This window comes from Leishmania major, chromosome 7 (genome assembly GCF_000002725.2).
Source record: "Leishmania major strain Friedlin complete genome, chromosome 7".
NCBI classification, from domain to species: Eukaryota; Euglenozoa; class Kinetoplastea; order Trypanosomatida; family Trypanosomatidae; genus Leishmania; species Leishmania major.
This window is the reverse complement of record NC_007248.2, coordinates 511,517-525,822: the sequence shown is the minus strand read 5'-3', so window position 1 is coordinate 525,822 and position 14,306 is coordinate 511,517. Positions and strand designations below refer to the sequence as shown.

General features: G+C 61.9%; 5 protein-coding genes across 5 annotated transcripts; all 5 read right to left on the bottom strand.

Annotated features, from left to right (window-relative positions):
• Positions 1–1,094: 1,094 nt before the first annotated feature.
• LMJF_07_1010 (conserved hypothetical protein) lies at positions 1,095–1,799 on the bottom strand (the record flags this gene model as incomplete). Its single annotated transcript, XM_001680960.1, has 1 exon — positions 1,095–1,799. One exon carries the CDS (start codon positions 1,797–1,799, stop codon positions 1,095–1,097), a length of 705 nt encoding a protein of 234 aa, XP_001681012.1.
• Positions 1,800–3,137: 1,338 nt separating this feature from the next.
• LMJF_07_1000 (RNA binding protein-like protein) lies at positions 3,138–4,124 on the bottom strand (the record flags this gene model as incomplete). The annotated part of the gene is made up of 1 exon (XM_001680959.2): positions 3,138–4,124. The coding sequence occupies one exon, from the start codon at positions 4,122–4,124 to the stop codon at positions 3,138–3,140; it is 987 nt and encodes a 328-aa protein (XP_001681011.2).
• Positions 4,125–6,803: 2,679 nt separating this feature from the next.
• On the bottom strand, positions 6,804–7,862 carry LMJF_07_0990 (putative nucleolar RNA-binding protein; the record flags this gene model as incomplete). The annotated part of the gene is made up of 1 exon (XM_001680958.1): positions 6,804–7,862. One exon carries the CDS (start codon positions 7,860–7,862, stop codon positions 6,804–6,806), a length of 1,059 nt encoding a protein of 352 aa, XP_001681010.1.
• Positions 7,863–9,197: 1,335 nt separating this feature from the next.
• LMJF_07_0980 (putative RNA binding protein) lies at positions 9,198–9,557 on the bottom strand (the record flags this gene model as incomplete). The annotated part of the gene is made up of 1 exon (XM_001680957.1): positions 9,198–9,557. The coding sequence occupies one exon, from the start codon at positions 9,555–9,557 to the stop codon at positions 9,198–9,200; it is 360 nt and encodes a 119-aa protein (XP_001681009.1).
• Positions 9,558–10,489: 932 nt separating this feature from the next.
• Positions 10,490–13,129, bottom strand: LMJF_07_0970 (conserved hypothetical protein; the record flags this gene model as incomplete). The annotated part of the gene is made up of 1 exon (XM_001680956.1): positions 10,490–13,129. One exon carries the CDS (start codon positions 13,127–13,129, stop codon positions 10,490–10,492), a length of 2,640 nt encoding a protein of 879 aa, XP_001681008.1.
• Between the last annotated feature and the right edge of the window lie 1,177 nt (positions 13,130–14,306).

Sequence of the window (14,306 nt, the reverse complement as noted above, 5' to 3'; positions counted from 1 at the left end):
CTTCCGCTGTACCCCATCGAGAGCAGCGGTGGAGTGGAGGTGGAGTTGCTTCTATCGGACGGGACGGTGATAGGGACGTGATGGTCGCGGCGGTGGTCGTTGTCGTTGTCGGTTAAGAGAACGTGGGAGGTGGATGCACTGTCACTCATCCGCTGCGAGGAATGCTTGACAGCCGACGCATCCATCTTCATCGCACTGCAGATCAAAAGGCTATGAATACAGGAAGGAAGGAGCAGACACGCATGCGGTGGGCGAGCAGGCGTGTGTTTGGGCTTCGGGTGTCCGCAAGGTAGGGGGAGAAGTGCATCTATGCGTTACGCTATACCGACTAAACGAGAGGAGGACGACGGCGTGCGCAGACCGGACCCCGCCCATGCTGTGAGGGGGTGAGGCAGGATGTACAGCACCCTCCCACGTCCCTGACACACGCACACACGCTTCACCTTCGCTGGAAAACGTGTATCTCGATACCTGCGCTGATTGGGGATGGTGAAGTCGGCGCCCACGGCGGTGAGCCCGTTCAACATACGATGCGCGGGTACGCTGGAATCAGTCAAGTAGGGTTGCGTTGACCGACAGAGAGAGCGCGTGGGGGGTGGCAGGAGGACAGCGGGCGAATACACAGAGAGACGGAAGCACTATCTAGCGGTTCGTGCTCAGGTGGCTACTGTTGGGAGGGGGGGGGGGGGGCGACGATGCAGCCGCTGTAGCGGTGGAGGCCAGTAGGTGCTTTCCCATGGTGTCTCGAGGCACCGAGAAGGGAGGGAAGAGTGTGCAAGCATGTGCTGGGCAGCCTCTGCACGTGCGTGCAGACCCACCGGCAGCGACGTCGACACGTGAGGCGACGACGTTCAGACGACTCACTTCGTTTTTTTCTTGTTTGAGAAGCTAAACGGCGAGGGAGGGAGGGAGACAGTGTTCACCTCTACACTGGATAGGGTGCGCATGCACACACACACACACACACAGAAGCGACGCTACAGCCATCGCACAACTCCCACTCGCTGGCTGACGAATAACCGCCACGCAAACAGCCACCACAGCCACAGCCGTCACCACACCGTCGCTGCCGCGCGGAAGGGGGTGCAGTCTTGTCACTCATCAAACTCGTTTATGCACGACTCCACCACGTTCAGCAGATTGCGGTTCTCCAGCGCGGCCGCCACGCGCTCCTTGTCGTTGAGCTGCTTGTTCACCTGCGCCTCCTGCTCATGGGTGCCGGGGGTGACGTAGATGTCGACCTTCGTGTACTCGGGTAGCGATCGCTCGAGCTGCAGACGGATGCTCAGACCAATCAGCGTGGTCAGGCTGCAGTGCGGCACCGTCGGAGTAAAGAGAACACGGATGTGTCGCTTCTTCCAATCGACGGTGATGAGCGAGGGCTCGACGACTTTCAGCTGCTCGAGCGAGTTGGGGTGCTCAGGGTCGCGGATACGGCGGATCATCTCGAACACCTCCCATGCGTCGATGGGGTCCTCCGTGTCCTCGTCATCCTCAGCCGCGCGCTCCGCATCGGTGCGGCCTTTGAGCGGGTCATGCGTGGGCTCGAACACAGTGGGGTTGGGGTTAGCTAGCTCGGCCATGATCGCATGTGCGCGTCGTTTTGTGTGGACTTCGAGGCGGCGGAGGGAGCACGACCGACGACGCATGGCATGCAGGGCGTCGTCAAGGTGGCAGAAAACGGTGAAGAAAGGGGGAGGAGAATCGGTGGACAAGAGACACGGGTGATACGCCGGCAGCGAGCGGCACAGGAGGGCAACAGTGCATTGGTATACGGGGCGGAACAACAGCAGCAGCATCAGCAGGAGCGTGGGAGGAGGGTGTGTAGAGGAGCGGTGTGGCCCGCTGCACCATTGCGCCTCCCCCCCCTCTGACCTCTCCTCCTCCGCCGTCACCTCTCGTTACTCCATCACGCCGACAGAGTCAAGATCATGCAGAGCGCCTCGCTCTCCCGAGTCTATCACCATCCCTTCCTTTGAGGGACCCACATCAGACAGCCACCCCGCCCACCCCGCCCCACCCCCGATTTCAGTTCGTCTTGTCGCGTTTTTCGCTCGTATGTGTGACGCATCGCTCGTGCCGCGACGGGGCGGCGGAGGTGATCCGATGTGTCGTCTGCCACCACCGTTGAGCTGCCCTTTGTGCCCCGCGTGGGCCGATCGCGTCGTGGTGCTGTCCGTGTGGGATTCGAGTCCTTTTCGCAGTGCACGGCAACCCATCGTACAGGGAGCGCACGCCCCTCCCCCTCCCCCTCGGACTCCCTCTCCCGTCCACCCGGCGTGCACGACTGGGGAGAATGAAGGGAGGAGGCGGTGACGACAGAGGAAGGTTAAGCATCTTCTGTCCAACAAGAAGATAGAATACGCGGTGGCACCTGAGACACATATTGGGCAGCGGGTGCTCACACACCCAACCGTGCACACGATGCAGCAGACAGGCAGGCAACAACAACAATATGTGCGCTGACGCCCAACGCCGCCACCCTCGGCGGCGGCCCTCTGCTCGGCATCCCTCCCTCCCCCTTCGTCCCGCTCTCTGAACCGCGCCTCTCTTTCTCGCTGTCGTCTGCCGTGCTACACGCAGCGGTAGACGAAGGCGAGAGAAACAACATGGCGAAGCGGCGAGATCGAGACCGGGGGAGCACGAATGCCCATCAGCCCCACACAGGCACAAGCACTCAAACTGCTCCACCACAGATGAAGAGATGGAGAAGTGCGCGGACACGCATATCCGCCTCCCTCCCCCCACTGCTTGCTCAACGTGTTAGCTTAGATAGAGAGACAACAAGACAGTCCCACCGCAGCACCCGCGATGGGAAACGAAGAAAGGTAAAGAGAGCCGAGAACATTACACGTTAGGAGGTCAACACGAGGAAGATGACGCCGGCCGACGCAGCGGCTGGCACACAGAAACAGGGAGGGGTAGGAGATGAGCTCTGTGGGTGAAATGGGGCACGAGACGCACGCAAGAGGAGGGCTGGGATGCGAAGGGCCGAGCACAGGAGGAGGAGCAGGCGGAGCGTCCAGCCCTTACAGGCCTTCCCCACCCTCCATCCCAGCCGCCTTCGGTGCCGCGAGTTCGCCGGTGCCTTTCGCCTCGCTTAATGCCCGTGTGACGCTTAACTTTGGCGGCAGCGATCACTTAGAAGCTGTGGCGGGCCTGTGGCGGCCCTGCGGCAAGCCGCCAGCGCTCGGGCGACCCTGCGGCGAGCCGCCAGCGCTCGGGCGACCCTGCGGAGAGCCGCCAGCGCTCGGGCGACCCTGCGGAGAGCCGCCGCTGGGACGACCCTCTGAGCGTATCACCTTCATCGGCGGCTCTGCCTCCTCCTCGTCATCGTCATCGACGTCCTCCTCGTCCTCTTCCATGGCGGCGAGGTCATCACTGTCCATCTCTTCATCGCTCTCCTCGTCATCGTTGCCATCGGAGCCATCCTCCTCATCCTCTGAAGAGGGGGCAGTGGGGTCAACGTGGCGGGTCTGCATCCCCTTCGGCTCCTTGGCAATGTCGCTGTCGATCTCATCGTCGTCGTACTCCTCATCATTCTCTTCGTCCTCGTCCTCGCCTTCCTCCATTTCTTCTCCGTCGCTCCCTTCATCGGACGCCGCATCCGCAGACGCGTCCTCTGCGCTATCGGTCAGCTCCTCCTCTTCATCCTCGTCCTCTTCATCCTCGGAGACGCTCTCAGTGGCAGCAGCGGGCTTTCTCTTTGCCGTCTCAGCATCCGTGATGGCATCTGCCGGCAGCTTTACCGCCGCCTTCTTCACGGCACCAGTGTCGTCATCGCTGCCGCTCTCCATCGCAAAAGGCACGTCGTCGTCGTCGTCGCTGAGGTCCAGCTCCTGGCGGTAGCCGACGCAGTGCACCGTCGCCGAGCCCTTCGCGAAGAAGGTGACCTGCTGCTGGTAGTTGAAGATAAGATCGGTAGGTGCCTGAAGGACGCTCTGCTGAGAGTCGAGAGAAGCCAGCGCGTACGACTTGCCATCCGCGGACACGTAAACTGTCGACTTGCCGTTGGTGCCTCGCGGCAGCGAAACGACAGAGAGGTGGAAGCCGCAACCCTCCGGGATCTCTAGCTTGTGCTCCTTGTTTGGAGACACCGAGAACGCGTGGAACTCCTGCATCATGGTGAGGAGGAGAGCGTGAGGAAGGGAGTAGGGATGGTGCAACGGTGTCCGTGTGTGTGTGTGTGTGTGTGTGTGTGCACTGGAACCTTCGGTGGTGAAGAGCCAAGCGGCAACTGGAATAAGACGAGTGCGAAGATGCGTGTGGCAGCCGTATCTAACAACAATGCCGAACCTTGCAGAAGAGGAGAAGGAAAGAGAACCGTAGCGGTGTCTGCGTGCCGGCGTGTGCGTAGGTCTGTCTATCCCATCGCGAAAGAGAGCAAGCGCGGAAGAGGAAGGTGGGGTGGATGGCAAATCCATCTGCGGTAGACAGCTGTCATCGCAGGGAAGGGACCGGTGTGTGTGTGTGTGAGTGTGTGTAGGGGGGGCAGGGAGCTTCAGATGCAAGTGGCACGCAAAGCCTCTTATTGAAACAGACACACACACACGTGCTGTTAGGTAAACGTGGCGCACAATGACCGGGCACGATTGCCTCACCCCTCGCGCGTCGACCTGCGCGCCTCCTTTACCTCTCATCGCCACCACCACCACCGCTACACACACTTTTTTCCCTCTTTCGTGCGCTCTGAAAGAGGACCATCAGCCTCCGCTTTCACCCACATTGCGCACGCACGCATCAGCGGACTGCGCGAGTCTCGCCGCCCCCTCTGATGTTCTCCCGAGGTTGTGTGTTCGACTTCAGTGCGCGCGTGAACGACGCCAACAACAAACCACGCATAGACACCACCTACAGCCACCTGAAAGGAGTCGGACTGACGGGCACGTGTTCCGTGAACGGGCCCCTCTTGAGAAGGTAGCAATTGAAAAGGAAAAAGGGGGGGGGGTGCAGTCTTGCCGCTCCTTGCGCATCCTTTCTCTCTTGCCACCGCTGCCGCTGTCCCCCCGCGCGCCGGCCCTTGTCTTCGGGGGTTTTCGTGCTTTGGTGTTCTTGCACTCTCACCGCCTGGCTGTGTTACTCGGTCTCTCCATCTACCGCCCCCATCCTGCCATGTCCTCCTCCCTCCCTCGACGTCCTCTGTCGCCCTCCGACACACACACATACACACACGCACACACATACACAGGCGCGCCGGTGCGAGAGACGACGAGAAGGCAGCGAGCGGCACGCCGTAAGAGGACACCTCATCCGTAGAAAAGGGAGTGCACAAGAGCCACGCACAGCACAGCACAGCAGAGAACGCCGATGCGGAGATCCTGCTATCGCATCACGACGCAACACACAACGAAAAAGGAAAAGAAAAACGACAAAGGCAGACGGCAGTGGATACGGTGCCGCCGCAGCGCGCACGCCCCACACCCACATCCTGCATCGCTGGCACGTCCACGGTGGACCGGCGCGAGCCAGCCCCGATGGTCCGTGCGGCGCACCGCTCCCTGCCTCTCGTCTTTGCGAAGCGCTGTGGGATTTGGACTTGATGGCTCTTTGTTTCGCTTCCCTCGTTACACGCCTCATCGGTTAACCGTCGAGAGAGACGCCACACACACACGCACATCCATCTCTCTCCGCTGCCGCGGCCGCAGCGCATGCCCGGTCGTCCCGCTGCCGCTGCTACGTCACAGCTCCGTCACCGACAACGACCATCGATAAGCGCGAAGACGCCGATGCGAGCAGGGCAACAGCGGAGGACGCAGAGACAAACTACGAAACAAAGAAACACTTTTATATGAAAAAAAAAAAAAAACTTGACCGACCGGATCATCGGGCTTAGCATTTACGAGAACATCACACACACGCACACACACACACACAGACACGCACGTCATCGTCGTCGCACAGACACGCACACCCACGCGCGCACCCGCATGCGCCGCTCCGTCTCTGTCTGCGGATATGCGCCTGTCACCTCCATCAGTTGTCTGCCATCCCGAGTCGGAGTGCGTGCCCATGAGTTTGTGTGGGTGTATGTGAACGGGGGTCGGTGAGTTGAGGGAGCGCTGGGCATCTGAAGAGAAAGCTGCTGCTCCTGCACCGCCTATCATCGCCAGACCCTTCCGCCTCACATCTCCTTCCCTTTTCGCGTGCGCCCACTGCTGCCCTGCTCCTCCTCTCTTGCGCATCCCCTCCACTTGCCGCTTGTTGGGTGCGGCGAGAGAAGCGCGGCAGCGGCAACAGGAAAGGTGGCATGGACAGCTGCAGGACATGAGGGAAAGAGGAGAGAGAGAAGGGAAGGGCCGGTGCCTGCGCGTGCAACGTCGGCGAGCGAGGAAGACCAGCAGCCACAAGAGCAGCACCCAAGTGCCTGCTTTCCTCGTAATCTCTGTGCGTGCGTGTGTGTGTGTGTGTGTGTGTGTGTGTGTACGTTCGTCAGCGGATTCGAGTTGGAAGGACCTCTCCGTTCGTTATTCCGCTGAGGCGTGGCCTCTCTTCATCGAGGAGCAGCGCGAAGGCACACGCGCACACACTTGAAGTGTCGAGCGTGAGAGGCACACGTGAAGACAAAACCCCACTAATGAAGAGAGACGAACGACTGCCCCGCCATGCGGGCAGGGATGGGGGAGGAGAAGGTGCGGAGGGACAAGCAAGAGAGGTGCGCGGGTGGGACAGGAGAGAAGGAGACCTGGTGCATGGAAGCACGATCCGATGGCACTTCCTCATCCTTGGCTCTTCTCTTCGCTTGCTTCGTGACCTCCACCGCTGTCAACCTCGCTCATCACGCTCCTCAGGCACGGACAAACTGCCTAGTAGCGGCCGCGCTTGCCACCGCGAAAGCCACCGCGATCACCGCCGCGACCACCACGGAAGCCACCGCGATCACCGCCGCGACCGCCACGGAAGCCACCGCGATCACCGCCGCGACCACCACGGAAGCCACCGCGATCACCGCCGCGACCACCACGGAAGCCACCGCGATCACCGCCGCGACCGCCACGGAAGCCACCGCGATCACCGCCGCGACCACCACGGAAGCCACCGCGATCACCGCCGCGACCGCCACGGAAGCCACCGCGATCACCGCCACGTCCGCCGCGGAAGCCATCGCGGTGGTCTCCGCGCTCCGCACGCTGGAACTTCCGCGGTACGTCGTCCTCGTCATCCTCGTCGTCCTCGTCCTCGTCCTCGTCCTCGTCCTCGTTCTCGTCCTCGTTCTCGTCCTCATCCTCGTCGTCATCATCGTTATCCTCATCATCCTCGCCTTCCTCGTGGTCCACCTGTCCCTCATCGTCATCCTCCTCGTCGACCTCCTCGTCCTCTTCGCCCATGTCGCTGTCATCGAGGTCGGCGGGGGGCATATCCTCGTCATCCTCGTCCTCCTCGTCCTCCTCGTCCTCGTCCTCGTCTTCGCCCTCCTCGTCGCTGTCCTCCGCACCAGCGGCAGCGGAAGCAGGGGTCTTGGCGATCTCATTGCTCTCCGACCCTGACACCTCCTCGAGGTCGTCGTCGTCATCGTCGCTCTCGTCCTCCTCACCCGACTCGCCGGCCATGGCATTCATCATCATATCGTCGTTACCGACCGGCTGTACGTAGCCGGTGACATGGATTGCGCCAGCACCCTGGGCAGAGAAGGAGACGTCCTGTGCCTCGGTAAAGACGAGGTCGGTGCTCATCTGGTAGACGCCCTTCTTGGGGTCCAGCGTGGCAATCGTGAACAGCTTGCCCTCGAAGGACACAACGAGAGAAACGGCTCCAGCCGCGTTGGCGGGAACGGCGAGCTGCGTCACGCGCAGCGCGCACTCTTCTGGGATTTTGGCCTTCACCTGCTTGCCGGCGGTCACCTCAATACCGTAAAAGCCCTCCATGATGAACACTGGGGGGAGAAGGGGGTGGGGGGGTGATGGGATCGAGAACGAAGAGTGGAGACTTCACGAGAGAGAGAGGGGGTGTGCTCACGAGGGAGGACCGCGTCGTTGATGAGGAAAAGAGAGACGCCGAGAAGACGAGGTGGTCGCCTTGACGGGGTAGCAGCTGAGACGGCGAGGAGAGATGGCACGAAGAAGCTGCTCGGCAGAGAGAGAGAGAGAGACGTCTGTGGAAACAAGTGAGCGATGAAAGGGAAGCTGGGATGTCACAAGAAGATGCGGTGCGTCGCGCGTGAGTTGTCTGGGTGTGGCGACTACGGTTATACGTGAAGATGATTAAAGAGTGGGCGACGGAGGTGTGTTACTGCGCATGCGCGTGGACGGCGGAGAAGGGGGAGGGAGGGAAAGCAAGGGGATTTGGTGAGCGCCACCGGGCAGTTCGCGGGATGGTAGCGCAGAAGAAGGGAGAAGGGGCGAGAAGGCGGTGGCAAGTGCATGAGGGAAGGGGGTGTGGTGCATGGCGTGCACCGCAACCCCCTTTTAGCGCGAAGACATGGCATAGAACACCACGATCCGAGCAAAGCAAACGGCGGCGCGCAGCAACGCGCACGCACCGCCGTGGGGTGGCCACGCAGCCGAAGGGGGTGGAGGGGCAGAGGGGTGAGCGGTAACGGGGCAGTCGAAGAGGACGCACGTGCGCGAACGATCTCCCCGCCCACGTACGTCGTTGAGCAACAGGCGAGTAGCAGCGCCGCACATCAACAGGCATCGCGTTGGCACGCGCCTACCTTCCCTCTTCTGCATTCACTTTCGCTTCGGTGTGTGTGTGTGTGTGTGTGTGGAGAGGGGGGGAGGCTCCTTGCCGAGGCGAAGGGCGCCATCGACTGCGCGCGCCTGTGCTTCTGAAAGTAGGGAGAGAGTCCGTGCAGAGCGCCTGTGTCAGCTTTGCTATGACGGTGAACAGAGAAAGGAAAGACGCCGTGTGGCAGTGAGGAATGAGGCATCCGATGGTCCAGCTTCCCAATGTGTCGCCTCCTCCCCTCCCTTACCTAGACACGTGCCGTCATCACGCAGGCAGTGACGCGTCTCATCCACTGCCGGCCCCACCCTGTCAGGGCAATGACCCGTTTTAGCGTCACGTACACGCCTACCGGAGATGCACGGCCTTTTCAAGGAAATCAGCGGCGCACGCATGCACGCACGGATGTGGCGGGGCGTTCGTCACTGGTGGCACCACGCCCATCGCGCAGGACAACCAAGACGTCATCGCGCAGGGGCTTACACGCAGACACACGTACACACGTGCTCCACCGCGCCTTCTTTTCCAACTCAACGTTACGCGACGTCCTCGTCGTCCATCATATCATCGTCATCCTCGTCATCTATGGCGTCCTCCTCCTCCTCCGCGAGCTGTGTGTACCCGATGATGTGCACGGCTCCAGTCGCACCTTCGCAGGTGAAAGCCAGCTTCTGCTTGCCGCTAAAGAGCATGTCCACGCTCACGTGAAAGAGTGCTTGCTGCGGGTCCAGTGTCGCGAGCACGAACGACTTGCCCTCCGTCTTGACGAGCAGCGTGATGGCGTGAGACGCGTTCGGCGGTAGCGCCACCTGCGTTACGTGCAGCACGCGGTCGGCCGAAATATTGGGCTTTGCCGTCTTGCCGGCGAAGACCTCCATGCCGTAGAACTCCTCCATGGCGCGGTGGCGACTACGGGGCGTAGCACTTCTTTGGGGGAGGCGGAGAGGCTGTAACTGCTATACAGCGGACGCTGAGTGTGGGTAGCGAGAGTGAAAAATCGATGCACACAACGATACACAGAGAGAGAGAGAGAGACAATGACCGGGGCGTAGTGGAGATGAGGGGCGGGAGATCGCGTCGATGAGGTGCAGATGCTGGTGTCCAGGTGCAGGGCACACACCGCGACGGGCCAACGACGAAAAACGAGCGTCGGTCAGCTCGTTGTTCCGATGCGGTTTCGCGCTGCCAGGGGCATGGGGGAGGGGGCGTTGCTGTGACGATGCAGAGAGTCACGGATGCCGGAGGGAGGAGGGAGTCGGACAAGAATGGCACAGTGCCATTGGAAGTAAATCTAGCGGTGGCAGAGCTGTCAGTGTGAACAGGAAACGGGGGAAGGGGCCTTTGGCATACGTGCACCTCTCAAGCATCACGTGTCGGTCGTGTGAGTGATGTTTTGGGGGAAACAACAGAGGCGCGCCGATGTCCGGCGAAGGGGGAGGGGTAGAAGATCTAAAGAGAGAGCACACACACACACACACACACCGGTGGAGTCGCTGATCAAGATGGTGGGCGATATGAGCCCCCCCCCCTCTCTGCACATTCAGAAAAAAAAATGCAGTTGCCGAGCGCACGATACCACCCACCAGGTCGTTCCTTCCCAGCACCACCACAAGCTGCTCCGCACCCAAAAACTATCACCACCTTCCCTCCTTCGCTATCCATGGCATCTCTGTGCATGACTGCGCTCGAAACGCGTACTCCTTGGACAGCAATCTCTGCTGCTCGCTACGTCTTTGAGCGCCCAGATGCGTCGCTGCCTACGCGAGAAACCGTTCGCAGAAGGGCAGGAACCAAGGTCCTCTCCCCCACCACCACCTTCATCCCGTCTCTACGGCTGCGCATCTGCCATGCCGCATGCAGCGGAGGCTTCCGTGATGGTGGTTGCCGCGGCAGAAGACATCGGTGATGGTGGTGGGGTAACAAGACCGATGCGCCACGTGACCAGAGAAATGCAGTCACGGTCGTGTGCGGCAGCCACTTGGATCATCTGATCCTGCACACGCGTCACCACGACACCGCTGCAGGCATCCTCAATGGGGATCGCCGATGCGAAGGCATGAAACGAGTTCACCTTGCCCGGCGATGCGTCGTCTTCGCCGTCGTCCTCGTCCTCATCCCTTTCCTCCTTAGCACCGGCAGCACCAGCGGAGGACGGCACAGCCGCTGCTCCACGACGCTTCGCAGCCGGCTCAGACCTCCTCTTGCTCCTTGAGGTCTTCGGCGCCGGTCGCGGACGTTTCTGGCCACCAACAGGGGTTGGCGAGAGCCGCGTCGACGGAGGCGACGGCAAGGGCATGTTGTCCTCGTTGTCTTCTGCGGCTGCCTCACAGCCGTTGCCGAGCACATCCTCCTCTTCGCCTGCGCAAGGCGACTTTGCCCGCCTCTCGTTCCTGCGGTCTGCCGTGATGGAGACGGGTAGAAGAGAGCTGGCCGGCGCGACTCGCCCCTCCCCGGCTGCTGAGCCGCGGCGGCATAACTGAAAGGTGGAGTGGACAATGTATTGGCTCACCGTCCGGTCTAGCAGTGCCACGCGATTCGAGCTGTCCACTGCAAACTGCCAGTGCTTCGTGTAGCTGCGCCGACTCACGTACTTTTCGGTGAAGGACTGCACGACAGCAGGGCTGGAGGCGACGTGGAGAACCGGGCATTCCAGCCGCGCCATCCGGTCGTAAGTCAGGCACGGACTCACGCGATCGGCAAGGCCGGAGTCCAACTTTTTCTTCAGAATTGCAGTGCGCCGCTCCGCCGCCTCGGCCGCGGAGTCAACGACACGCAACCGTAGCAGCTTCCGCGCCACGGTGCAGACTAGTGGTCCCAAATCGGGCTGCACAGTCGCGCTCACGTCGAGGATCGTGTCGACGCCGCGGAGGACAGAGAAGTCCTCCACCACGCCCTCTGCGGCCACGCCGAGCTTGACAACAGCGGTGGTGGCCTCGTACGGCGAGGAGCACACGAGCGCGCCGTCATTGAGGCTTTCGAGGTCGGCCGCGTGCCTCGCCCACGGAGGTGCTGCGGGGAAGTCGGTGAAGCAACCCGGCGCGCGCTCCGGCTGACGTGCAGGGAACACCGCCGCGAGGCGCGTCACCGGGTACAGAGAGCTCCCATACCCCCTCAGCGAGATCCAGCGCGCGATGCTCTGCACGGCACCGGTCGACGTGTCGAGGTGGCACAGCAGCACCCCGTGCTCAGCCGTGCCTATGGCGAGAAAGGGGCGGTCAAACACCTCCGAGATATCGAGCGGAACCACACCGCGCGGCAGCGCGTAGCTGTGCACCTCTGACATGGCAATGATCGCAGTCGGAGTTGTGCTGCCACCGCCACGCACCAACGACGGTGATGGCTGCCGTGCGCCGCTGTGGTCGCCATTCGCATGAGGTGCATGCAAGGTCAGTAGTCGCTCCTCGCATGGCAGAGAGACAACGATGCATCCCGGCAGCTGTGAGAGCCAGCGAAGGCGGAACGGGATGGTGTAGAAGAAAAAGGTAAGCACCGGCGTGGGTGCGAAGGCTGAGCCTCGCTGGGACCGTGATGACGCTGCTGGTGGGCTCGATGCCGCAGCTATCTGCCCATGACCATGCTCCGTCGCTGACGTCACCGATGAGGCGGGCGCCGTCTCTTTCTCTGGTTTCGCACACGGCGATGGACGACCGGGGCTCTCTGCCGGCAAGTTCTCCTCCTCTCCGGCTGTCGGCGGGGGCGCACTGAGCTGCGTGAGGGGCTCGAGTAAAATGCGAGACAGAAACGACGGCCTCATAGACGCATGCGTCTTGTTGCGTCGGGGTGACGCAATCGCCCTCTCACGGCGCTGTCGAACCGCCCGCTCAATCCTGGGAAGCTCACCGACGACAAGCTCAGCGCAGTACGGCGGCTGGTAGGCGGCGCTAGGATGCGAGGAGGACGACAACGACTCTGCCCTGCGGGATGGCGGCTTGAAGGCTGTGCGCCAGAAAGCCACACCGGCCCTGTCCGGCAGCTGCGCCGGCTCGCCAAGCTCGACCAAGGGTAAGAGGCAGCGATGGCCTGGTGAGAGAAGCACACTAGCGCGACGTGTCTCATGCCCGCCAAGAAACGGGTCACTCGAGAGGTCAAGGATGAACGTTGGCCGTCCGTAGCGGCGTCGCTCTCGCCAAAGTGGCGATACGCTACTGCAGACCGCGGCGGATGCGTCACTGCCGGGCACACCCTCCTTGCCGGTTCCCTCCTCGGGCACCTCTCCCTCGTCATCCTCTCCCTCCTCTGCCTCGTCCTCCTCCTTGAAAAGGACGCCCTGCGGTGTGTTCGACGAGCTCACCACGACCTGCGCATTGCCAGTACCGCTGGCGACGCGAGACCGCCTTTTGCGCTGCAGCGCTGGCCACGGCCACGTCACCTCGAACTGATGCGTCAGTGTCGGGTTAAGGGAGCGCTTGCAGTGCATGGGGAAAGTATAGCTCCGCTGCTGTTCGCAGCCGAACGCAGGCAACGCCATGCTGGAAGGGGAGCGAGAACACAATGAATAAAAACTCTAGCGCGTCGTTGTAGTGCGCGCAAGTGCCGCTGCAGGGATGAGCGCGTGTTGGCGCGGGTACATTCGTATGTGGATGGTCGTGCGTGTGCTGTGCACGAAGAGACGGGGAGGAGAGAGAAGGGAGGGCGAAGAAGCACCTCGGTGGACCCGTACGCACGTCTTGCTCAACCAAGTCGGGCAGCACGCTGCCACCCCCTCTCTGAGTCTTGGTGAACTGCCACAGCAACACGGAGGCGCTTGCACACACGCGAACGAAGACGTGCACTGGGAGAGGGAGGGGGGACATCGAAAAAGGTGAGGTCGGAAGTGCAGCAAGAGTGTGTGTCATGAGCCGACAGAAGGGGAGAGCACCCCGCAGTGGGCACAGAGGCGGCAACGCGGCCCGCGTCGGTGCGTCACAGAGGGAATCGCTGGGGGACTACAATCACTGCGCTAACGCACGTACATGGTTGACAGGTTGGCAACGGAAGCCGCAGAGAGACACAAGAGTGCACCCGCTACCCCACACTGGCACGCGCCCCCCCCCCTCCGCCTTCTACGCGCTTCGGCAGCAGGCACAGGAGGAGCAGAGGAGAGGGGCAACCTTCATGTCAGGTGGCTCCTATTTGTTGTACGTTGCTTTCCTTGTCTTCTATCCGGCGCCACGCACGAGCATTGTGTGTGCGGACGAGAGAAGAGAGAGGAGGGGCCGAGATGGCGACCAACAGTGGCCGTGCCGGCTGGCGGGCGGGCGGGCGTGAGCGGGAGCATGTGGAGAAGAGAGGGGGAGGAGGGGGAGGAGGGGGAGGAGGGGGAGGGCGAGGCATTGATAGACATGACGCGTCCTTCCCCGGCCTCCTCCCTGCTCCTCCCTCCCCTCCTGCGCGCGTCGATCTGTCACACACACACGCGCGCACGCACGCACACACGAATGAGGGAATGAGAAGCGCAAGGCAGAACAATACGCCACGCACCCGCGTGTGTGCGTGTGTGCGTGTGTGTGTGTGACAGATCGACGCGGCCTGCGAGGAAATCGAGGAACCAACAACATTTTTTGAGAGGAGGAAGAGAAAGGGGAGGGGGGCGCTAGCATCCCTGTGGTATATGTATGCTGCTCAGAGGAGTTGCAACGTGTTCGAGGGCGGGCGCGCGGGCGGAG